Genomic DNA, 27,314 nt, shown 5'->3' on the forward strand with positions numbered 1-27,314 from the left:
GGCTATGGGCAATATTGAAATGGCTGCGGGCCTGAATATTCGCCCCTTTTCTTACAACAGCTGCCTATATGTCTTTAAATCAGTATGTCATATAATGGTTTATCACAATTCTAAATATCTATGATATATGCAATTTAAGAACGTAGCATAGCGTAGCGTAAGCCGTAGCAGCCCAATTTTCATTTGTGTTTATAGATTATCTGCCAGCAAAAGAACCCCATCTTCTTACCCTGTCTAATACCTCTTATAATAGGCACATAGGCGTAGAAGGATCCATGGAGCGTATTTACCTGTAAAAAAATTCCCATGTTGTAGAATTTGTGGTTATTTTATAGTTTGCCCTTTGAGACAAAAAGAGCGATTTTGAAAAACAGTATTGCCCTTGAACATAAATCGTCTTTTAATAAATGAATTAGATTATGGTCTGTCGAGGATCTGACACGCGACGGGAATTTTTCTTGCAAGACAAAATGAATTGAAGAATTCGTTTGAAAGACATTTCAGTATTCATTTTCTTTATAACTTCCTATGGTTTATTATCTTAATTGTCACGATTCTATATCAACTCAGTAAACTTCCATATGTTATGATGTTAAGCGGTATACCTTAGAAAGACACAAAACACCGCTAAATAGCTTAATCAAATATAGTTCTAAAAAAACGATATTATAGTTAGGATATTCACCCCATATGGATTTGATATGTAGCTCTGATACACATGATATAGCTGTGATATGTAACACGATATAGCTCTATACCTCTATATTGGAATTGCTCTGATACAACATATATAACAATTATGTACATGTCGATATAGCTTTGATATGTACCGCTATATAGTTTAAATAGGTACCTCGATAAAACTCTGATATTTAACTCCTCAAAGCTCTGAAACACCCGATATAACCCTGATTTACATCTCGATATAGCTTCGACTGCAATATTCACTACATATCACTTGATTATATTGTCAAGTTCTTTTTTGTTATAGTAATGCAATAATTATAAAACTGATGAGCACTCTTGGGCGATGACATTGGTAAATCGTTGATTAAAATGGGACAATTCTTTAGTCACTTAAAACAAATTCTAAAAATTGAGTAAGTCAGATACAAGCAATTGCCAGTTTGATTTACGAATAGCTTTTAAAAAAAATCCAATTGAAAATCTTTAACTAAGGCCGGTTCTTTTGTCTTCCACAAGTGAATGTGGGCGGGTATATTAGTTCAGATAATTTCTCAGGACGCGGCTACCGAGACCATTATGGCATAACCACTGATACATAATCACTGAAGATAATCAGGTTATAACCAAAATAACAGAAGTTTGAAATTAAATGTAATCAAAGTAATTCTAAAGACCAGAGGTAATTGGATTGTTTCAAGTGAAAGAGTTGTATTAATTATTTAATACGGGAGGCGGTATAATAGTATTTAGTAGCAGATTGTAAAATCATTCACAAATTTCCAATCAATGCTCGTAAAATCATTCAATCATTCAATAGATATCACTCAGGAAGGAAGTTCGGAATAGTTAGAAAGGTAAGTCTATAAGACAATATTGTTATTCTTGAATTACCTATTAAATTGTATGTCATTTTCAACCTCAGTATAAATATACCAAGAGTATGTGCAATATTATTATAGTGCATTAATTTAAATAAATTCAAAATTCGAGTCATTTGTCGATGAGACAAATACATAACGGGTCCACGGTCCACATAGCACACGCTTCAGAAAATTTTATAATACATGCTGTTAGTTGAAATTCTGTGGTAGTACTATTAACTCATATGGGTTGTCGATTTTAACTTCGTTTTTAAATTTAAACTTTTTGTAACTTTGGTCAAATTTTCATGACTGAACTGATTTATTTATTTCTTTATTTACCTGTTAATTTCATACTTATCTACTTACTTCTTCTCTTACTGATTATTTTCATTTACGTATTGATTCATTTTTGCATTTACTTATTCATTTACTTATTCATTTACTTATTCATTTACTTATCCAATTACTTATTCAATTATTTATTCATTTACTTATTCATTTACTTATCCATTTACTTATTCATTTATTTATTCATTTACTTGTTTATTTGTTTCATCTGAAGTCAGTTTATATACGCCATTTCTTACTGTCACCAAGTTCCGAATAGTCTTCACAAAATGTCGGAATATGGTCTTGTCAACAAGGTACACGATCTCTTATCTATATTATACCTGATTTAATTTGTACTAAGTAACGAATTTAAAGAAATCAAATCAAGCCTCCTCTTTATGATTGTTCAACGGATTCAAACCGGAAATAGAATGACGCTAAACGCTAACCGGGTTTACATTGATTACTCTAGCGTCACATCATAGCACGGAACTTCAACTGAGGGGGTAGGGAAATAAGGTTGCTTTCAAGGTATTAGTAAAGATTTGTGACCAAGACACAGCAACATTTACCAAGGGCAAATTAGTAGTACAATATCACAGTTGAATATACAACATAAAAGTAAGCATGCGATACATTGCTATCGTCAAATATCATTAATATGAAACATTTTGTATTGTACGATTAAGGTGTCATTAAAGAACGGGGTTATTTCAATAAGGCAATAATCACTTGCAGTTATATCACATAATAAATTGGTTAGTGTCAGCATACACTTTAAATTTTGTCGAACTTGCACCAATACTCTCCAATTCGCACCTTCAACTTCCGGTTCATTATATTTTTTCGTCGTCTTTTTAAAGACTTAACGCCATAAATGCCTAAAGACAAATGCTAACATTGGATTTTACTATCTTTTGCACGCCACTCATTTTGAATTATTGATCAATTACTTAATCAACCTCTATAATTAGCAATAACCAGATATCCACCTTTAAAGGCACTACTCGTGGTTACGAATTGAAAAATTTCTCAAATTTATAAACGTGACTGCCAAAAACCGGTGCCCATGTCCAAAACGAAAACGTCATACCCAAAGTCTATTTTCAAAATAGTAGGCCTAGTTACAAATATGTTCGAAAGCAAAAAGATATTTAGAAATTTAATTTGAACGCTAGTCTATACAGAAACTGTTAAAACGTTCTTTCTTACCCACACTTACTGCAGGTGTAGCCTATGTTGTTAATGTATATTTCAATATTTAACTATGTTATAGAATACATTAATATTAGAACATTTACTGAATTACGTGTGTACAACGATGTAATATACGACGAGAAATAACACATTTTTGAAAATGCTGAATATGCTATTTAAGGAATTCATCATTCTATACAGAGAAATACATAAAGTCTATGTCAATAAATCTTAAAATAACCCTTTTCATTGAAATGTGGGACAAAAATACCCATGTTTTTGTTAGATAAAATAGGCTAACATGTTCGAAATGACAAGCAACAAACAAGAATTGTACTTGATAAACCAATTCATGTACCCATTTCATTAGAAAACTCACATTATGACATTTTGAGTGTATGTTTTGTTACACTTACTACTCACTTCCGTTATAACGGAACAATTTTTTCTGATGTACTCGATATCCGTTGTTAACCCACTTAAATATATCCCTCCATCTTTTGTCTCATCATTTAACAGACTTTCTATTTTATTCTCCATATTTCTCATTGAAATTCACTCAACCGTGGCAAAACAGTTATAATTTCTGAAACAAAAGATGCCATTATCAAGTCATATTATTTCTGTCATATTCGATCCTTCTCGATATTTTTTTTATATCAGAAGCAACATATAAACCAAATGAAAACAGTAAAAATACAATGTGCTCAAAAAGGTAGTTTAAGGATATAGGTACGTTACCAGCTGATAGAGTTTTATTTACAGGTATTTGTACTATTTTTTAGAATAAAAAGTCAACGTTCGATTAGTCTAAATGAAATAAACCTCATAACTCGTCATTCTGTTATCAATATCTACACCGTCGAAAGTTGATATTGGCCTGAACATTAAATTGTTCTGAGGTACGTCTTTAAGAGACCAAAAGGAATATAAGAGCAGCTACCAAAACGTTGAATAAGATGTTGTAAATATTTTTTCTTGACTTTGACCATAACCATTCATTCTGGATCAGGTCATAAATGATAAATGCAGAATCAAAGAAAGAAGAGTGTGTTTATCGGATTAGGTATGGAATAGAGACAGTCTGATAGAACTGATAATGATAAAACTATAATAATATGGATTAAGTTGAAGATGACTGGTTAAAGAGTATGATTTAATCCTGATTAATGACTGACACTGTATTAGACAAATCAATCTATGGCACTCTATAATTATATATTTACATTAAGTATTAAAACCATTCTTACGGGTAATACTAACTAATTTCCAGCTTTCAGTTTTCTCTTGGTACCAAGTAATAATGAAATTCTATATTAAAAAATATGATTTATTATGTCCCAAATCCCTTAATGACATTCAAATGACATAATTTGAGTCATCCTGATGAAATCACAAATATCACATATTTAGTATTCAAAGTGACATTTGAAAAAGTAAAAATAATAGATAAGAGCATTAACAAATAACTTTCCCAATGGTTGAACACAACGAACAAGATATTTATTTTAACCTACAAGAGGATTAAAATTCCGTCTAAATATTGTTTTAACCTAGATTTGTAATCAATAAAGAAGCTTTGTTTTAATGAATTCTTAAACAGACTTTTCGATTCATTTGATATTTATTCCTCTAGCTATGATGTCTCTTTAATTATATTGGTGTCGTCTGTTTTTATCTACCAGGAAGTGTATCATCATTCTTGAAACAAACGTATACAGATTCTGTCACTCCGTTAAGAACGTCGAATTGAAACTGTTTTGAATATCTATGACACATAGTTCCCTTGCTTCAACTTATAACAAGCAGTGGCGGCGCCAGCCTCCCGCGATTGGTGGTACAAATAGGGGGCTGACTGACTTAATGGGGGTCAACTGCCGAGGTCGAATTTAAAAAGCGAGAAGTCGCAAGCCTCCCATGTTGCGTCTGTGAGGGTTCTTTCAAGAAAATTTTCGAAGACATGAATTGATTTGTCGCATTTTTTTCTTTTTTTGAATTTGTGGGGGTAATATTGGGGGTACAAACCATTGTACCACCACTGGATCCGCCATCGTTTGGAAGTTATGCATTTATGTCTGGTTATAATTAGTGGCAATATGATATCAGATTAGTTTGGTAACAATGATGCGACTGTACTATTAAATTGAACTATAATGCAACCACAAAGATCTTCAGAACAATATTATCATTCAATATTACCATGTCAAATGTGATATTTTTAATTACTTTTTCAGAAGGTACAATGGGTTTCGGACGCCTTGCGATTGGACAAGACATGCCTTATAATAATGATTTGTGACACAAACACTGAGATGATGCTGAGATGTAGATGTTCTCAGTGTCAGCCTACACAATATATCCACACCTTTAACGATTAAAATACGATAGGTAACGCTGACATTGCATGTCTCGGTGCATAAATCTGGCTGAATATTTAAAATCAGGGGGAATTTTATTAGCACGTCTGGACTGATGAATCTTGATAAATAATTCTGTTTGTAAATCAAGAAATTTGTATATACGATGAATAGAAGCCAGGTAATATTGCTCACCTAAATAATAAAATCCGTTAATAAATCATGGAGATTTTAAACTACGTGTCTGATTTTTTCTGTATGAAGCTGTAGATTATAAAATCTCTAGTGGAACGATTATACCTCAACAGTCATAGTCTTCTTTTGTTTTTCCAGAATAGTGTTCACTGCTAACAATGGATTGGAAAATCTTCATTACCTATGTTATAATAGCCATTAAAGGTAAGCAACTAATTTAGTATTAAGGCCATGTATCTATTGGCGTCCTTTAGTTTGGATCCAATGGTATTTGATCAGGATGCTTTGTTACGATCTGATTCAACCAAAATTTTGGCTGCAGCTTGGTTAAAAAGATTAAATCAAGTGGGCCCCATCGTAGTCAGTCGTGAATTGGCCAAGCCAGAAAAAAAGATTACTGATAGTGCAGTATCCCCCACCCCATTCGGGTTTTTCCACACTCACATTTCTTATCATTTTACGTAGGGAAATAAAAGGCCGTAAGCACCCTTGAAAATTCAGTGTACCCTACTCAGTTCACTACTTAAAAATTCTTAGAAATTTCTCTAAATACGAGAAGGTAAACTTGTTTTATTCTGAAACGAACATTGTCCCGATACTATCACGACATGATGGCACATAACTTTAAAAATTTTATCAATGCGCTTCTGATATATCTGGAGATTCTAGAATTGATCGTTCAGTATTAAATGGCTCTCAGAATCTTACTTAGGTAACCGGGAATTTAAGAATTTGGAAGAATCATTAAATTAATAAAAACCTAGAAGTAAGCCGCCATCTCGAAGAGTTTTTTTTGTAGAGACTGACATGGGTTTTAATTTATTGTTTTTCAATTTGAGGTATAATACCATTAACTCTGATAATTCAACAATTTCATTATTTTTCTCCTTTTACCTTTTCAACATGACATGATTGAAAAATGACAAATTAAACTGTATCCTATCGTGTTTTTGTGACAATTTCATTGAAATTAAATTACCCCTTATCTTGTTTAATTCCATTGCTTTCGTTGTCCAGACAGTAGCTTCGATCAATTGGTGAACAATTCAGTTTAGTCAGAAGAACGCTGAATATTTCCCATCGGAAACTATTTATTCATATATCAGATATTTAAGTGTATACGAAGTAGAAATCAAAGAAATCGCTTCCATTTTATAATGTCATGTAAAAACACGTGCCATGTTTAACTAGGGGTCGTCGTTTTAACGCTATATGAAAAGGTGTTATCGTAGCAAAGGTGATTGGTTATGTGTATATTTTCGTTTTGCCAACCGATGTACGAATTGTCTAGAAATTCAAGTAGATTTTTTTGTGATGTAGCAACTCTTTAAAATCAAATTTAGGGTTAAAATCAAACCCACTATATAGTAAGGGATTTAATCAATAATTCCATGCATATCGTTGGTATTCTAGTATATAACAGAAATTCGATTTCTATATGATTCACATGCATTTTTGACAAATTATATTTAAAGCCAGAAAACAATTTTGACATTAAAATATTGGGCTTATTAGATTGGAAAACCGAATTTTATAGAAATAGTTGTAATGAAAATTGACAGGTTAAGAATATATACCGCATTTAAAAGTCTAGATGTCAACTAATTGTTTCGTTTTATCAAATCTCAAACCATTAACTGAGAAAAATGATTCACATTTTGTACGTAACTTGTTGACAGATGTGTAAAAAAGCGACATGAAATATTTGTATTTATTTTTACCAGAAGAACTTACCATTGCGTAGGATGCCGTTGTCGTGAACACCATAAATAGCATGTTCATTGCTCAATTCACTTGTTTGAATGTTTAGATACAGAAGTTATTAGTTATGATGCTCTCTGTGAAGTCCGTGCTGTAATTGAAGCGTACTACTGTTTCCTTTCTTTTGATTTTAGCCATTAGCAAAATCCTTGGACCTTATCATATTATAATATTGGTATCTTGGTGTCAATATACTGAAGTCGACTAGAATTTAATCATTTAAATAAGTAGACTTAATAGTGATCACTCTTAAAATGTCCAATTTCATATTTAACGCATCAAGTGAAAAATATCATTTGAAACCTGAAGTAAAAATCAAGCTAATAATATTAGAAAAGAAAGGAGAAGTTCAATGATGTGTAGAAAATGTTGAATCATTCATAACAAGTCGGCGATTAGAAGAATAGATATGAGTGTTAGTTCCAACCGCTTCGTTTCACATAATACATAAAATATTAGGATTTCACACTTTGTGGTAACCGTGACAGACTTGAGTATGATTTGATTACCTAAACAACTGTCTCAATACTCTAAGGTTTTTCGCTCTCTGTGGAATTTGAAAAAAAGAAAATTCAGAACTACCCATCCAGAATTTTCAATCAAAAATGTCCCTAATTATACCTTAAGATATAGAAGGTAGAATTAACATATTTTGTACTGAAAGGACGCAGACGTTTGAGTAAGCACTCATTGGATCGGTACAGCACATTCTTTCGTAGGTGCTCCCACCCGAAGCATTGATTTTAAAATGGAATTGTGGATAGTAATTTGTCAAATTGACCAACCCAGTCATTCAGAAATCCGCGAATTTACTACGATTCTATCAGAGTAAATTACTAAACCTTTCTCCAGCTTATCTTATACTGCATGAGGAAATGGAGTAGTCATTGTTTAATAATCTTTGTCAACAATTTCCAATACTCTTATTATGTTTGGTTATTGTCTCCACGTCAACTCCACTAACCCCAACTCGTATTGAGTGTTGAGATTACGTGGATTCGGGTTGTTTGTGTAAGTCGATCGAATCGCTCGAACCAACAAGCTATTCTGTATAGCTCGCGTCTACTCCAAGACACATTAAATATCGTTCGATTATTTATTTAAGAATAATAAATTTTATTAGGCTTCTAATTCATCCCTTCCTTCAACATGAAGTTTTCTAAATCACATTAAGACGACATTGTGTAGGGATAATTATATTAGGATCTCTTTTCATCGATACTAGAAACTGGGTTGTAACCCTCCGCGCCAATTTCAACCTTCTATAAACCTCAATAGAAAACGGTGATTGGTTTTTAGAACGAGTAAAAACAGTCATTGTTGTGAAAGAATACAAAATCTAAATCTACTGCAAATCTCTCTATTCCCAGTCTATATTCATTTGGTTTCAAATTCAATTCAATTGGTAAAGTCTGCAAAAAGTTTGACTCAAGGCAAAAGATTAATTTTGGCAATGGGGTAGCGGAGCAGTTTTTCAGGAAAGCATTTATTCATATTTCCTCATCAAAATATAATGATGGATGAAGAATCATTTGGCCTATAGATTTCTAAATCAGCTGTTCCTAAAGCCATAGTCAAATGAAAACCACGAATGCTTTTCAAATTTTCTATAGGTAATTCAGTTCAGACCTTATTGCCCGACTCGTCTTTTACTTGGACTCGCTAGACCAATAGTCATTTTGTCCTATCACTGACGGTCCATAGGCAAAGTGAACTATTAAGAAAACTTTGTTTTGCATTGGTTACTGTACTGTGATCAAGTACAGTCAACAGAGATATCACTTGATGACCTTATAACACTGAAATTATCTAGAGCGTTTCACAAGTATTGTGAAGATTTTATTTGTAGCCGTATATCATAAGTAAAGATATAATGTAACTTTATTGAAAGATCTGATAAATGCAAAAAATACGTGATGACTTGAGTCAGATTAACAATTGATCTCGTGTGTTCTTTGGGGGTATATTATTGAACACGACGCAGTTTTTTTCTTCGCAATACATGGGTAATATCAGTGGCCATATAACAAACTACATAATGTTGTAATAATGTTCTAAATCGTTTTATTTTTCTACTCAATTAAGATAAGTCATCAGCAATTAGTTGCTTGCTCATTTGTTGGCTCAATTTACCAGCAATGACCCTGACTTATTACACCAAATCGGATTACAGCCAATCAAATTGTAATATATCTTATTCGGGTATGTACAGAACTGATGTGTTGATGGAACTTAAACTTTCGATAACATACGCTGCTATCTTTATCATCAAAGTAAGATCATTTACGTCTGCTTTTTTGTGGGAACGTATCACACATCAGTCGTTAAAATATCTGAATTTTTAAAGTATACAGAATATGGAAAGTATGGCTTTTCACCAGTCTGAACAAAGTATTAACTCACTGTGTTATAATAAGATGTGACCACCTTACTATTTACTGCATGTTTGTGGATTCTCTTATTGTACTAAAGACCGATGTATCGGTTTTTCATGCATCCACAATTACTCTAAATGTTTTAGTAGAAAAAAGAACAGCCAAGACAATAGAAGAAATCGATAGTAATAAAAGTAATTGAAAAAAGATTAGAAAACAAAATCTGACACGGCCTCAACTTGAACATTTCTATGACATAATTTGAAATCGAAATAACGATTAGAAGCCTAATATTTTTAACAACTCCGTAGACATACAAATATCAATTTAAAGTTGTGTTCCCATCAAGGGAAATCTTTACAGACAACAAAGAGTTTTATAATAAAGAGGTTCAATCAGGATTTTAAATTTACACTAAGTATAAAATACTTCTAAAAACAAAGTATAACTGAGTAGTTTGAATGTTTCGAACTGAAAGTCAGTTTAAGGAATCATTAATAGCATTTTTATAAATCACAAGAACGAAATGAGGACTTATTTCGATCTTGTCTTAAAAACAGAAAAATGTTATTCGCACAAATGGAAAATGTTTACTGAAACGGGAGTCTGTCTGGCTATAACAAAACAGGAATATTCGAATGCTTGTTCTTTATCGTATAAGCAAACTATTTCTTGTATATTTTAATATACAGTCTTCTGTTACTTATTACATATAATAACGTCAACAAGAGCAGTATTGATTGGAATCTCTTTAGAATTGTTTTAAATGGAAGTTTTATGTCCAACAAACACCCAACTCCCTTTAGATATGTTACAACATAATTTAAATTGATTTATCTAATATGAATTGAATAGTAGATCTATATGTACTGTATATACATATTAACCTGTAGATACACATAAACAACTTTATAATGTGTATAAAAACGGTTAAGGATTGTCATACAGTTAAATTATCTCCCCTTTATAAAACAAACGCGGACGTAAGAGGAAGTATGTTGTAAAAACGCGTCTTATATGTCGCAATTTATATCTCTTTGACAACATACATTCTTCGAATGGTGATAAACCCATCCCTCCAAGAAATCAAAGCCCCGTATAATGTATAGGGCTTTGCTAAAAATCAGCAAATGACGGTACCAACTCAATTGCTAGATGTATTATATTGTAGCCACAGCTTGAAATTTATTTCAAATGAACACCATTAATATCATTCATTCAGGCCCCATGTTTTATAAAAGCTTCTTCACAACCACTCCTTAGCTTATTTGTTTATGTTTGGTATACATAACTTCAGTATCAAAGGATGCTTTCTGACTTGGTTGTGACACCCTTAATGATACACTATAATATAATTTATTAGGTTTTACAGAAAGGGTCATTGTTTCTATTCCAGGTATTGAAAGTAGTTGCCGATTTCCAGCATTTTTACAAACACCATCACATCTTGGTGAAACCAAACCTTGGAATACTGAAACTTGGTGGATTAACCTGAAACATGATGTCAGATGGCTTCAAAAACAGGATATTTTTATTGATGGGAATAATTTATGGCGGCACCGTGAACACAGTATGAAACGTTGTGATCGCGTTGAAAAACGCAGTGTTTATACTAAAACTAGTTTTGGAAGGTGTTCTGAACGAGAATTAGTGTATAATAGAACATGTTTAACGAATGAAGGATATAATACATATAAAATAATCCAATACAATCTAGATAGGTAAATATTAAATGATATTGATGCAGTTAAAGACCATCAGCGATACCATGTAAAGAAAGCGATGATGATCAATGATACACAAATTTATACATTTTGATATACTTCCACCCCATAATATATCATTCAATTGGCCCCTAGCTAAGTGTTAGCCAAATTGGTAATTGTTTTGGTGAAAGATATCAATTTTGTTCCCAGGGTACCAGTCATGAAGTGACTCGTTTTGATTATTATTAAATCTGTTAAATAATTTTGTATTTTGTCTTTTCAGAACACACAAATTTACCTGTATGAGATTTATACGTCGGAGTGATAATCTAGTGCAGGTGTTAGAAGGTCCACTGAGTGATACCAATGACCCTGATCTGTGTGATGAAGACGGGTTAGTTCTCGAGGAATGGCCGTGGGTTGGTGAGTAACTTTGTAGTACATGTATATTAAATACTAAACTCGCTAATGTGGCAGATCATGCTCACCTGGACTCCTGATTGCTTCGTGCTATGGGGTTTGTTAATTCCACATCTTTTTAAAGTCACATAGCTTATTATGCTATTTTATTTTTATCTATTTAAACATCTTTTGCAAAAATTGTAACTAACCCATTCTTGTGCATTCTGGCAACAAAAACTTTACACTGTGTCTATACAAGTGTAATTTAGTAGCAACCTTTGTATGATATGGTCTATGAAAACTGTTTGTGACGGATGGATGTCGTCCTGCTAGGTCATGCTCTATCTAAATAACTAAATAACCAGTCTTTGATATCATAATGTAATTCACAAGAAAAACAGGTTTTTATAAACAGTGCTAAATGCAATGATTAAACAATTGACATAATTTCTATTCATTTCTTAAGTAACGATTAAGCTTAATTGTGAAAATGTAGTGCAATATACACTTCTATAATAAACCAATTGTCGAATTTGTACAATTATATGAATCTAAATTAAGCGCAAAATTTACAGACATAGTCACAAATAAACGGAATAAGAACCTGAATGATGTTGTTGTGCTATTTGAGTCCATTAGGATTGAACTTTATCTTGAGATAATTGACTGATAGAGGAAAATATTAAATGATATTTTGATGCGATCAACAGACCAAATCACTTTCAAGTGTCATTCTTTCTAATAAGAGAGCATTAAGTACGAAACTGATTCTTAACGATCAATACTAGCTCTGTCTTTTATAAATACCATGCCTTGTTTCCAAAAAGTTCCATCATAGATTTGGAAACCTTTGAGTTGGGAGACATTGAACAAACCTCACGACCAAATAATGTAATTTCAAATTCAATTTTCATATTACATGTGGTATTCTACATCCGGAAATGACATCACCAAGTGAGGCAACATGCCAATTCAAATGAATTCCAGAAAAATCACTTCCTATCTCAAATGATCCAATCCGAAACGTTTCATCCCACTGTTTCTCATAGATCATTTTCAACTTCAGCTGCTCTGGAAACTGGAATAAAATAAGAATAACATTTTCAAGACGTCGAAGCAAAAGTAATAAAAAACTAAATGACATTGTGAAGGAGATAAAAAAAAAGGAAATAAATGACAAAATATCTTCTTTATTTACATAGAATAACGTTCAAATGTTAAACCGTGATGAAAGTAACGTTAAGTCAACGATTCACAATGCTCTCATCATATCAAAGGGATTATGTTCTTCCTTAGTTTTTTCTTCAAGGAAACAGTTCTTTGATTAAAAGTAGAATTTAAGAAAAGAAAATTAATCATCTTTTTCAAGTTCTGTCATCATCATTGCACAATCGTTTTTAATTATGAGAGTCTTTCTGAAGATTAATGAAGAAAAAGCAGAAATGACATTAAATTCACTACGCTTACTTAGTTTTTATACGCTCACAAGGAGATGTGGACGTATATTGCCGTCGTCGTCAACATTTTTTGTGAACAAGTTTTTATCTGATTTTAATGAAATTTGGTGCGAGTGAAACATATTAAAGACTGTGTTTTTATAATTTGAGGTTAATACTATTGATTTAAAAATCCTGCTTGAATAACTGACAGAAATATAAATATGAATACATTCAAACTATAAATGCATTTAGAAGATCTTTAAAAAGCGATAAATATTCGTATTTTAGTCACTAAAGACTGTATTATTTTTTCTAACAGCTGCCAGTGGACGTATATTGCTTTGCCTGGGAAGCTGTCTTAATATTTCTCTATGATCGATATCTGTTTTGTTATCTAGTATTATCTAATACTAGTTGAAAGATTTACTTTAGATGACTCAAAAACTGTTTATTTGGTTCCGGTTTGTAAACGAGAGGAACCGAGGTCTATTAAATACATACTTAATGGTCCCATTGGAAGTGTTTAATGAAGCAGAGACAACATTTCGTTTCCTGATAATATTTTGTTCACCTTTGTCGTGGTTGTCAATTATTGTACGATACCATCGATTACGTGTATTAATCTAGCGTGACTCTAGGTCTAACCTCTAGTTACGGAATCACCCTGCATTCTCAGATTACGGCTTGCAGCTTAGCCACAAATAACCTTTTTATAACGGTTAACTTAATTTCGCGACGTCCTATTCATCACATGATAATGAAATAAATGTAAACGATAACTTATTTAGCCCCGACATTGATATATAGCGGCGTTGTTTATTATGGCCTTCAGATAGAAATAATTATTAATTAATATTCACATTATTTAATCACATCTTTATTAGATTAATTAGCAGAACCGCAAGATCAACAAACATATCATATCATGTTTGAAAGTCTATAAATAAGCAATTCGCGCGATTAGATATTACTAGAGATAGCTTGGCCTGTCGCCTGATGTAAATGATTTGTCTAATATTCTTTTCGTTTTTTGCCTTTAAACCTGTGGAGTCTCAGATAGCCCTGATGAACTTCAAGTCCAAAAGGCCCTGGATGAACTTGTAGTTAATAAAGATCTTCAGAGATCCAGACGTGTCGGTTTTATTTTCAATTTACGTTTGACATAGGAGTCACATTTATTGCTCGTCATTTACTCAAAAAACTTTCCCTGTTCTTTCTCTCAATTCACGTTTTACATGGTAGTCACTATTATTATCAATCAGACCAGATGTAATAGAACAGGACTTTCATATATCTAATTAATTATCCCTGTTCTTCTATCAATTCACGTTTGACATGAAAGTCACGATTATTATCAATCAGTTCAGATGTAATAGAACAGTCATATATCTAATTTATTATCCCTGTTCTTCTATCAATTCACGTTTGACATGAAAGTCACGATTATTATCAATCAGTTCAGATGTAATAGAACAGTCATATATCTAATTTATTATCCCTGTTCTTCTATCAATTCACGTTTGACATGAAAGTCACGATTATTATCATTCAGTTCACATGTAATAGAACAGTCATATATCCAATTTATTATCCCTGTTCTTCTATCAATTCACGTTTGACATGAGAGTCACGATTATTATCAATCAGACCAGATGTAATAGAACAGGACTTTCATATATCTTATTTATTATCCCTGTTCAATTAACGTTTGACATGAAAGTCACGATTATTATCAATCAGACCAGATGTAATAGAACAGTCATATATCCAATTTATTATCCCTGTTCATCTATCAATTCACGTTTGACATGAAAGTCACGATTATCATCAATCAGACCAGATGTAATAGAACAGGACTTTCATATATCTTATTTATTATCCCTGTTCAATTAACGTTTGACATGAAAGTCACGATTATTATCAATCAGTTCAGATGTAATAGAACAGTCATATATCTAATTTATTATCCCTGTTCTTCTATCAATTCACGTTTGACATGAAAGTCACGATTATTATCAATCAGTTCAGATGTAATAGAACAGTCATATATCCAATTTATTATCCCTGTTCATCTATCAATTCACGTTTGACATGAAAGTCACGATTATCATCAATCAGACCAGATGTAATAGAACAGGACTTTCATATATCTTATTTATTATCCCTGTTCAATTAACGTTTGACATGAAAGTCACGATTATTATCAATCAGTTCAGATGTAATAGAACAGTCATATATCTAATTTATTATCCCTGTTCTTCTATCAATTCACGTTTGACATGAAAGTCACGATTATTATCAATCAGTTCAGATGTAATATAGAACAGTCATTTATCCATCATTTTTTAACGTTTGACATGAAAGTTGTGATGCATTGGTGTAGTTGCAAATATTTCGATCATATCACCCAAAAGAATCACCAATCCTTCTTTTCCCTGTTTGCTTCAATTCACTTTTGACGTGAAAGATGGGATTGCTTAGGTTTGATAGCCAATACTTCGAAAGTTCATGTAAACCAAAAGACCCTGTTTCCCTATTCTGCTTTCCATACACGTTTTGACATGGAAGTCAAGCTGACTGTCAATCAGTCAAGTTTAATCTAATTTAATTGAACCAGATTGATTCATTCTCTATGATTTTAGTACACACCGTCCGTCATGTTATCAACTAGGGACATTCCAGACTAGTAGGTGCAAACAATTTATTATTTTCAAACACATTAAGAAAGTATATTCTATGCTACTAGGATACAGATTAAGTTGTATTTCGCCAATTGTTCACAGTGTTTTTTGGCAGTTGATGGCCACGGGTACTGGTCTATTGTCATTCGAACAAGAAGACCATATGTTTTTGGTTGTAGATGGTCATTGTGGAAAAACAATATCAGGCATGCATTAAATATTGCCAACAAGGGTCAACACTCAACAGAAACCGAGCAGCAGTATTCAAAAGACGTGAACAGGTATAACAGGTTGAACATAAGTTTCTCGAAGCTTCAAGGTGTTGTGATTTATAAAAAAAAACACAAGACAATATTATGGAATATAACACACTTCTTTAATAAGATTGGGCACATAACGTTTCAACACAATATACACTTATATGTCGTAAATCTTATGTTGTGATTTAATATTGAACAACTCCTTTGTATGTCACCAAAGAATTCTTAATGCAAAGGGATGGAAGATTGATCAAGCGCTCCTCAGTATCGACCGCTTTATGGAGAGAGGAGAAAATCCGCGAGATATTTCTTTTGACACCCTAATATTATTATTCAATTATTGTGATTCGAGATAAATCACGTCCTCTGGGGGCAAATTAATCTCTATGTGTTCCCTTGAGTAATTGGTGTCATAAATATCAATATTGTTAAAATAGTACACTATTTAGGAGGGGCCATACTTTCTCTTTGCTATGGATACGTTAGCTTTGTTGGAATAAAATGATATACTAATAGCTTTGTATTATCCATTATGTAATCTATGGCAGGAGATTCATTCAAGGGTTTCTTAGACCTGACTAATGAGTTCATTGCGTTAAGATCGTAATTGGTTAAACTACTTTTTATTATTATAGTTTTTTTTCTTCCTAATCAAAGTGGTTGTCGAATAATAGCTGGGCCGAAAATGTTGATTCTTGAGCTCTGGCGAATATGTAGATGATTTAGCAAGTATCTCACGAAAATTCGCGAATGATTCCCTTGGGGATATTAGTGGGCATTCTTCAAAAACTGTCATCAATGCGTATGATTCTAATACATGATCCACAAATACATCTACATGTTTCACCATCTTGCAAAATGTTGCTTATCGAAATCCATTTCTTTTCATAAAAAATGTTGTTTTTGTAAAGTAATTGATTTGCAATAAATTTTAGTCTATAGCCTGCAGTTAATATATAAAGTATTCATAACCTTCGTCTCCATCAACGTTTTCATAAACTTTCTCTTTATTTATACCACATACAGACGCCATTTTAAAACTAGTCGATGAGCAGACGACAACTCACTTCCGATATTAAACGTGTAAGTTTATAAGAAATGAGCTAGCTTCGCGTTTAAACTTCCGGCAGCAAAATATTTACACAAATCACTGAATCTTATGAAGTAGAGATGTATGAATTGAATATCGATGTTTTTATTCCGGTGTTTCACTTGAAAGCCACAAATTCTCCATTCACTTCAGTTTTTTAAACATTGGTTCAATATGAATCCAATATATTTTTTTTCTCAAAGATGTTGTTGAAGGAGACAAATTAAAATGGCTTACTTAACTTCTTCACCCCCAGCCTCTTCAACTGGTTCAACTAACATAGTTGAACAACTTAGTTTATGGCATACGAATGAATGGACATCAAATTGAACGATTTATTCTATTTTGTTTTTTTTACTTTCAGCTAAGTGGAGAAAACAATCGTACAAATGTCCTATCAGTGGTGGCTTTACCTTCAGAACTATCAGCAGACTAACCAATGAAGTAAGTATGACATGAGCTCACAAAAGCAAACTTTTCGGGCAATGTTGTCACAACATATAGGTTAAGGTTCAAAAGTGTTGGCTACTTTATTCTTGATATAGGCTGTTGACGCTCTCCCGATAAGATATGTTGTACATTGCATGAAGTAAACCCTCTTCAGAAACCAGATAAGGGTCTGAAATAGACAGATAAGTAGAAGGTAAATATCAGAGTTTTTCTCTCAAAAAGTGATAGAAAACAGTGATGCCTATACGGCATATATGAAGGTTTCTTGCTTCGGGTGGTCCCAGACGACCGGCTAGCCACAAAAATGGATGGTCTATTTTCTATCATTACAAAGTGTCGATTGATCTACAGTATCTTATTGTTGATAGAAGACGTTATTAAGCTGCATTGACAAATAGATCTATCAAGATCACTATTAACTCAATTAAATATGATCCATTCACATTCATCTTTTACTGATGATATTATAAATACTTAATGTAACGATTGTCTTTATGTGAACATTTCAAAAACAATGAGGATATATATTGCAAAAATAGATTTAAAAAAAATAGAATGAAAATTTCTTGGCTGAAGATATTTTAATATTTATAGAATAAAATAAGAGTATAATTGCAAAAGATGTTTTCAAAAATAGATATAGGCTGCATTTTCACAATTATCTTTCATTGTAAGCAGCTTTTTGGTTGAATTATTACTATTAAGACACCAATATGACCCACTTAGTGTAGAAAGCTAGAAATAGAAACGAAATTCTGAGACAATAAACAAAAAGACGCTTATTGATACAGGCTGTTTGAAACGAACATTTCAGAAGAAACTTAGATTCACTGTTTACATTGTGAGCATGCAATAAAAATGGCCGTCACGTCTGCTAACAGTCAATGGCGATCAATGATCAAACGAAGCAGAAAACATTAATTTGAAATCTGGCGGTAATTGTGACAACTTGATTTCCACTTATAAAGTCATTCTTCAACCTCAAGTGATGTGACAAATTGACCAAAACTCTTATCAAATATGCTTTAAAGCGTTTTACGACAACCGGAACTAGATTCTTGGTATTCTGCGAAATTGATGGATGGTAGAGTCAGTTGAAATTACCTTCTTGAACACTTCTTTAAAGTTATTAAGAGAAATTTTCAGTAAAAGTCAACAGTTCTTCCATCAATGGATGTACATTGAGTTCTTTAAGATTTTTCCCAACAATCTGTTTTTTTTTTTGCATTGAGGAATTTAGTTTCAAAGAAGCAGAACTGGAAGTGTTCCATTTTCAACATATGAGTGGGGGCGGATTTTTACTAAACCAAGCATCTGATTGCATCTCTTGATATTTGGTTATTTCCTGTTTGAATGTTCACTCTAGTACATTAACATAGCTCGGAGCTGATCTAGATCGAGCACTATAATAAATATCCAGAAGAATTGGTTATTGACAGTAACCTCCAAATTAGGGAAATCCGAGATAAATATTAACCATTAATTTCAGGATCATTGTGAGTCAGAATGGAGAAGATCGACTCTAGAAGTAGAGTGTGTAGTTGGTGATGGATTAGATTTTATGTCTCCAGTAGGCAGTGACTGCAATCCTCTCATTAGGAAAGGACATCGTAAGTATCAATGTATAGATGCTTTCCTCTCCACTGGATTACATAAATTCCAGCCGACGAAGCACCAATAATATTAGTTTATTTGCTTATGTCCAAAAAGATGTCAGATAAAACCATTCCATACATACTGAATACAAATAAGGATTTAGTTGCAGGGTCTTTTGAATGACTCCACCTCTACTATTGCCAAAAAAACTAAAACATTTACATCTACATTATTGAACAGTGCTCTTGAGGTATTCGACAGATTTTTCCTACGCATAAAAACAAGAGCTCTTATCTGATAATAGTTGATTTATTAAGGGTATCCAAAAGTTCGATTTCGCAGTGTTGGCCAAGACATAGAAATAAGCTGCGTATCTCCATTAAACTTATCGCTTTGTTTATCTCCTTACTATCTTTCATGTCTGGCTAACTTATGTTCTCGTTAAATATCGCGAGAATTAACCTAGTAATTAGCTTGATGACATTTATAGACGATTGATATCGATTAACAGCCTATCACTGACTCATAGTTTCCTTTTTTTAACGTAGAATATTTGACTTTAGTTAGCATATTCTTTGGTAGCAAACGAGATTGCTTAAATTTACATGTCGAGACTTTCAACAGATTTGTCCCAAATTAACAATATTAATGTCTTCAAAGATTCTGTGAGAAATAAACGCCTGTCTTCCCCCAAATATAAATATATTCATTATGCTAAAATTGATGCTTTAAGGTTGTTTTCTGGTGAAGTTCTGTTTAAAAAACCTGTTACATATTTATGCATTACTACCTGTAGTCTAAGTTCTTAACAGTTTCCAACATTTACCAATTTTCCATTGCTAATACATGGTAATGAAACCTCGTGCGACTCTAATGATTTATTAATAAGGCTTTTCGTCAAAGTGAACCAGCTAATCTGTCGAACTGTTGGACTTGATTACCGTTATCTCCGAGTTGGAGTGTAAAAAACAGCCCTTATTTGACACATAAAGAAGTTAAGAATTAATGATGATATGTTAGAATTTCGACTAAGATATATATGTTTCTCAAGAAATGAGCCAGTAATTACTTTATAATGGCAGCCATCTTGTCGTGGTTCCTTAAAAATAGAGAATGTTAAACATTTCCAGAATTAAAAAACTAATTAAGATTCAGCAATTAAAGATAAAATCGTAAAAGTCGTAAATCGTTTTTTTTATCAAATTTACATATTGGAATTTCGCTTTCTATCATCTATATTATTGCCTTTCTGTGACGAAAAGAGTTCAAAGTTCAAACGAATATTACATCAAATTTATTTTTGCTTGTTAATCAGAATTAAGGTTTTTATTTCATTTTATTAATTCCCCCGTAACCTTTTACCATTTCAGATAAACGTTTGGCTTGTTGGTCAGGTTGGGAAACTGATAGATTTATTTACATGGTAGCAGGGGAGTTTGGTGAGCAACCGAAATATTGCTTGGTAAGTTATTATAATGAATGGTGCTCTTGAACGGCAAAAGTTCCATTATTGCATACGACAAATTGTAGACTTAAATCAAACCAGACTCTGGAAGATATATATCTTTTGAGTGGGAATAAGTAATTTTCATTTATTATTTTTCTCTTATTCACCTTTCAGATATTGTACACTCGTCTCATTTATCATAAAAGGTAGTGAAAGTATAGTCTACTGAAACTCATTTCGTTCCAATTATTATTTCAGAGGTTCCCGAAGCATATGAAAGGAGAGTTTTCAGTATTGATATATTTTAGTGTTATCTGTCCAGAGGAGGAAGATGGTAAACCACCTACAGGAATACAGTATTATGAATTAAGAATGAGGAGGAAAGGTTTGTTGCATGGTACTTATTTTAGACAGCTTGAAATATTCAGTGGCAATGAGGTTAGATGATGCAAACCTGAGATTCTTTAACATCTCAATTACCAGACATACTTAAGCTTCACCAGTATGTTGGGTCTGTAAAGGGGAGAGGAAGGGTTGAGTTGTCAGTCAGTTTTGGAAATATATTATCGAAATATAAGATAATGCATTGAAAATAGGTGGAGGTAGATGACAAATTATTGCCCGCCTTTAACGGAAGCTGATGTTGCAAACTGGGTAGCTGTAGGTAATCGTTAGTTGTATCTGGATCAATGAAATTGGATGGTTCAGTAAATGAGAAAAATTTAGATCTGGGTGACTGTATTGACAATACAACTTCTCAGGTATATATACTGTTGTCTTGTAGATGAAGATAGATGTGAAGACGATGATGAAGAACAGTGTAAAATGATTGAAGCACAAGGAATCTGTTCTAAAGAACAACAAGAACAATATACCAGTCATTGTAGAAAAACCTGTGGACTCTGTCGTAAGTGATGTTTTTATTTTATTTCATCAGTAGTCATGATAACTTGATAAGTGGCAAACTTTAACAATGTAACCGGAAGTAGCGTTTCTTGTAGACCAATACCATAAACATCTGAGGCTTGTTACAAAACCATTTTTACAACCATAGTGTTTGTTACAAAGCTTTATAAATTCGGTAATTTAAAGCCATTGTTTGAATATGGAATCTGTACGAATACCAGGTCAACATTAACAATATAACAGACACTACACTATCCTTAAGGCAGATGCGATTCCAACTGCATACCAGAATAACTCTGTAATGAAGGTCAATAACATAAGAGGTTATACTGATTTAAGGTTAATTTACAATTTCCAAACCATCGTCTTTATGTATTCTATATTACATTGGCACCATTCCATTAAGTTGTAATAGAGACTTTTAGACTTTGCTTTCAGAATCAGTAACGTCAATTTAAGCTATAAAAATATTTTAACAAATCATACAGTTTACGGTCAAAACTTGATTTTCGTGTCGAAGAAAAAATAAAGCAATTATTTTAATGTTTCCTCGTCTTATGATTATGTAAACAAGACTCATTTCTTGAAAACGGCACATTCCATTCTCGGCTGTTACCATTCTTAGCCGCCATTAATAGATTAATTTCTACGTCTGCTATTACTGAAGGCACAGACGATCATGATCCCGCTTTTCACCCTTTCCCGCGCTTTGAGATTACATGGCTTGTGTGGTTTGATTGAAGTGGCCACGTTAGTCAAGTGAAGTGAAATCTGGTATGAGAAGGAACGTGCTTCAAGACGAGTCGAGTGACATGTTTGAAAAACACAATGAAAAGATGGTTAACTCTACCTAGTGGAAATCATTTCTTATCTTAGCATTTAATTATATTAAAATAGTACAAACACTTACATTAGCTATCTAACAGCGACCAGTGTCTCCACTAGATGAGTGGGGGCCAGTAGACTTAAGTGTGTTTGGCCCCTTCCTAATAACATGCCCTGCATTCTGAGACTCCTCTGTAACTCAATGTAATGCCTGTTAATTGAAGATTAACTGTAGATATATTGCGGGTTGTTTAGTTTGATTATAATTGTAGCTTGTAAGTGAAGCAATTATATATCATTTTATTTTCTGGCGGTGGGGGTTAGTCCCAATTGTAGTTGAGCCACTGGCAGCGACCACTTTAGATACCAGGGGTGTTTGAGCTTATAACAATAGTGTTTTCTCGTTGTTTTTGTTGGAATCGTGTGTTATAAAGCTGATTTCAAATATAGTTACCGTCTACGACTCTGATGCCTTTTACAGACAGAAAATGTGATTATCCCGTGCCAAAAATAGTCCACAAAAAAACTTTAATTTTCTGTTCTAAACAATTACTTTACATTTAAAAGAAATTTCATTTCAGATGTACAGTATTTTACATTTAAAACAATCAATATGCTGAAAGGGTTTGTGCCGTTTAGAAAGCTTACCATTGGGGATTTTCCTTTAAGATCAGTTCAAAACATTTTTGAATTAATTGATTTTAAACTTTTGTTTGTTTTACTTTGTTTGTTGACCAGCGACAGATATTTAATTCTTAGACATCCTGGAACAATGATGGTCATATTGACCTACTTGGTAAAGGAGATGGTTGATTTTAATACATGTTGGAAATAAAGTATTTCAGAAATATAGACTTTAGACTTCCTAAACTACGCTTTAACTTTGTGTCTGTTCTCTGTAGACATTGTGACGCCTTCAAACTTTTCTGCAAGGTACCCTCGGACCTTTCTTATGTCCAGTTTGTCCTACTCGTTCAAATAGATTTAGCTTTTATTGCGGAAAATATAATTTGTGAGAATGAATGTATTGATTGGCTTTGTCAAAGACTATATTTTACTTGTAACTTTTAAGGAAAGTTGGATACATGCTTTTAACATTCATCAAATAAACATTAAAAGGGCAAAACGTCTGAAGTAAAGAAAGCAAGTACTTTATCACAATTAGAATTACAAGAGAAATTGTTTAATAAAAGAAGACATGCCTCTCGACACGTAACATTTTAAAAACGATTTTTTTTTCACCAAGAAATAAAGTTAGGAGGTAAGAGAAGAGAAGTAAAAACTGAAATTAACTGTTGTTTAATTTAAGATAACGTCTTCTAAGCGAGTCATCTAATTTTAACTTTAAAACCCTCCAAATCAGTTAAGTGCTAGATTTAATCAATTTACTAGCTCTTAAAGTTCGAGCTTTTACACCTTAAACTCCGGCGAGACCCAAGGTTGAATTGAAAAGAACTGTAAATTGATTTGATGGCTGGTTGATCAGCGACCAATCTTGGAGAGTTTGAAGCAAATCAGTCGATGAAATTGTCACACCTTCTGCAGTGGGTCTATAATTAACTTACTACAGTCTTGCTAGAAGTTCAGTAAGGTTATAGTTTGATCATTTTGATTCATTGACTGTGAGGACGAGATAATGAACCAACATGAGCAACTGCAGAAGTTACTAAACACAGCTAATTAATTATAACACACCGGCAATATAAACACAAACAAATTCGTTTAGTTTAGTTTGAAATGGGGCCAAACGTAAATTATTTTGAAGTTATAGTTTCTATTTTAATTCTTCTGAAAGAGTGCATTTGGTGGTCGTGGGTTCTAATATCGGTCGGAGTTTCTGGCGATATTGCAAAAGTCATCTTTCCTCACTATTCCTGTCGACTGTAAATGGGTACGGATAATCCAGGAAAGATCAGTAGCAAGAGGATAGGCCAGGGACCAGATGGTGGGCAGGATCATCGCTAACTTAAAATGTTATTCTTGTAAGAACGTTAAGTATAGCTTTAAAGTCGTAGGCTACCAATCACAGGGCGTGGTAAATTTATGTATATTTGTTTCAGAACACAACAACGCTGCTAAACAGGGGTGTTATTTTGATGCCAAGATACATGGTTCATGGGTATTGTATGATTTAAACAGAGAAGAAGATGTACAGATTGAAAGGCGACATGCTGTCTTCAGTAAATTTGGTAAATTTCATTGTCGTGAGAAAGGGACCAATGAAAACCAATATAAAACAGTCACAACCTTTAGAAATGGATGGTACGATTAAATCTGTTTTTGTTATTATTATTATTTTCAGATGTTTGTAAAGAGGTAGAGAGCTCATAATAGCTACTACATTACAGCTTCAAATATTGAAATAGTAATGAAATTGTACAAAAGCTTACCGATGGAAGTGTCTACAATTCATTTCAATGTATTTCATCGTTAATTCAATTGTTAATTGATATTTCAGTGTTCCCAGATATACATGCTTTGAGTTTTCCAGAAGAAATAACAATTTACTCAGTTATCGAGCAAGTAAGTTCTTTTTGATGCTTTAGTTAAATTTACTTTTTATATAAAAAAAAGTCTGACTGTCTGCTTTTGGTCCACAACAGTCAATACTATCAGTAGAGTATGTGGCCACAACTCTGAACACTCATAATTTTTTCTTAATACTTATCTCAGCCTAAATTAAACATACAAAAATGATGAATGTTTCACAAATAATGAGTTTCTCCACATATTTGCGATTTCCCATGTAGAATTTTCTCAACAACTGAAAACTTTTTTTTGGTTTCAGGTCGAAGTTTACGTCAAGATAAGGAAATGGAAGAAATTTGTGCTTTTCATGACGACCCTTTTCCTCTGTTAGATACTTATAGAAGTTATTATTTCAAAAACCTTATCTGTAAGTAAATATGAACTTTTACCAAGTTGATCAGTCGAGGGCTCTGATTGGCTGTATTCGCTGGCCAATAATCCATTCAAATTGTTGCTTTCCGTGATACAAGAAAGGTGGCTATTGCAGTCTACGTATAAGACGAGGTGGACCTTATGTAAGTACCCTAATATCCCAACCCCATTCCAACATGTCATCCTACTGTTATCAGTTATCTACAATCTGTTAACATTCAGATTAATTTTTCCTGGACGATTATGACTAATATACTACTGTTTTCAATCTTGTATTCAGTATCTGGAATAAAGAATCTGTGGCCATCTTACTGTGGTATTGATAGCACCATACCATTTAATGGTACCTTTAATGATGAAACATGTGATGGTACCATATCTGATTGGGATGCTGATACTTGTAGAACACGAGTTAGTTTGACTCTTCAGTCCACATCTTGTCCTTCCTTATTAGCTCCTTTGGGTAAGTTCTTCAGGTTTGAACAGATACAATACTAGGTTTCGATTGGTCTAAGCCGTGACAAAATGACAGTAAATACCTTACTTTTGAAACGTAAAGTCTTTTTTTTTTATCAATTATTTATGTTAAATCCAACCAAGCCCAGTGCAGTGAAATACTATTCCCACAAACCTGACCCGATCCCTACTGAGTTCCCGAGACTTGATAGATAGATCTTAACGACATCGAAGCTCCAGTCGAATGGAAACTTTTTGAATTGCGAGATAAGTAACATGCTTATGATTTTTCAGAACTTCAATGTTTGGCGTTTATAACATACCAAGAAGAAGACTTGCAGGAAATGATCATAACTAGAAGTATGGATGGCAGGAATGAATTTAATTGTTGGGTATGTGTCTTTTCTGAATCATAACCATTTTATTAGCTAGATCGAAATATCTGTTTCTATTCCCGCCTCTGATGGCTATTTTGAGAGTTTTTGGCTGAGACAGATGTTTTGGACTATATATTAGCTTGTAGTGTGATTATGTACGTTTTAATGCGTAACGCAATATCCGCAATGTCTGAAAGGTAACTGCCAGCTTTCAAATCGACAGAAAATACCATCTGTGTTATAGAGGTGACTGAAAAGCTGACGAGGATACATTGTCAGCATAATTAATTACCTTATGTAAATATTTTATTTGATTCTGGCCTTGTTTTGTTCTTCATTTTGTTTTTTGCTCCTTGGTACAAGCAACCATTGTATATCACGTGTGTTTCTTGTGTGTTTTCAGATCATCAGTAGCTACATCATTGGTAGTCGTTGGCCATGGAGAGTTCTTTACAAGATGCCAACCACACAATGTACGCCGCTTTCAGATGTCGAGTCTGATGAAATGAGGAGACCTAAAGCTGCTTTGTTCCTTGAAGATAGTAAGTATTCTCCATAGTAGCCGTTATGCTTCTAAAGGTATTAAGGGAATTTGCTAATAATATGCGCTATTACAGTTAAAGTGGGGGGTATGATAATACTGGCTGTGTCAAGAACATAACATAAATGTACCAAGTCATTGTTGAAAGCAAAATTCTTTATCCGTTTCACATTACTTTTTTTTCTTTTTAGAAGAGAAAAGGAAAGAATGTAAACCAATGGAAAACCCCGTTACATTACCACGTGACATATTGACCAGATCAACCAATAAACCTCACGTAGTTCGAAATGACCAATCGCATTCACGGGACAATCATCAACGGCAGGGACAAAGAGATGAAATCGACCTAGATAATCCCCGGGTTGTGCTTGATGAAGTAGAAAGTGCATCTTCAACGCTTCACTCGACAGACGTTTTTAGAATAGTTCTAGGTGTAGCTTTAGTGACAATTTTGCGATGTTTCACGCGATGA

At 33.1% G+C, this 27,314-nt stretch overlaps 2 protein-coding genes across 2 annotated transcripts in view; one reads left to right on the forward strand and one right to left on the reverse strand.

The window, feature by feature from the left end:
- Positions 1–3,617, reverse strand: part of LOTGIDRAFT_165585 (hypothetical protein) — a gene marked incomplete at both ends in the record, with an annotated part of 6,611 nt that extends 2,994 nt beyond the window's left edge. Inside the window, 2 exons of the mRNA XM_009062617.1 lie at positions 230–290; positions 3,501–3,617. Of these exons, the coding sequence (XP_009060865.1) occupies positions 230–290; positions 3,501–3,617 (178 nt within the window). The remainder of the gene's footprint in view (positions 1–229; positions 291–3,500) is intronic.
- A 2,170-nt stretch (positions 3,618–5,787) lies between these two features.
- LOTGIDRAFT_165586 (hypothetical protein) lies at positions 5,788–27,314 on the forward strand (the record flags this gene model as incomplete). Its single annotated transcript, XM_009062618.1, has 15 exons — positions 5,788–5,833; positions 11,162–11,486; positions 11,755–11,894; positions 17,708–17,787; positions 19,283–19,403; positions 20,760–20,851; positions 21,095–21,221; positions 21,621–21,743; positions 24,628–24,829; positions 25,026–25,090; positions 25,356–25,463; positions 25,749–25,931; positions 26,219–26,316; positions 26,705–26,843; positions 27,034–27,314. 15 exons carry the CDS (start codon positions 5,788–5,790, stop codon positions 27,312–27,314), a joined length of 2,130 nt encoding a protein of 709 aa, XP_009060866.1.

Source organism: Lottia gigantea (genome assembly GCF_000327385.1).
Source record: "Lottia gigantea unplaced genomic scaffold LOTGIsca_52, whole genome shotgun sequence".
NCBI classification, from domain to species: domain Eukaryota; kingdom Metazoa; phylum Mollusca; class Gastropoda; family Lottiidae; genus Lottia; species Lottia gigantea.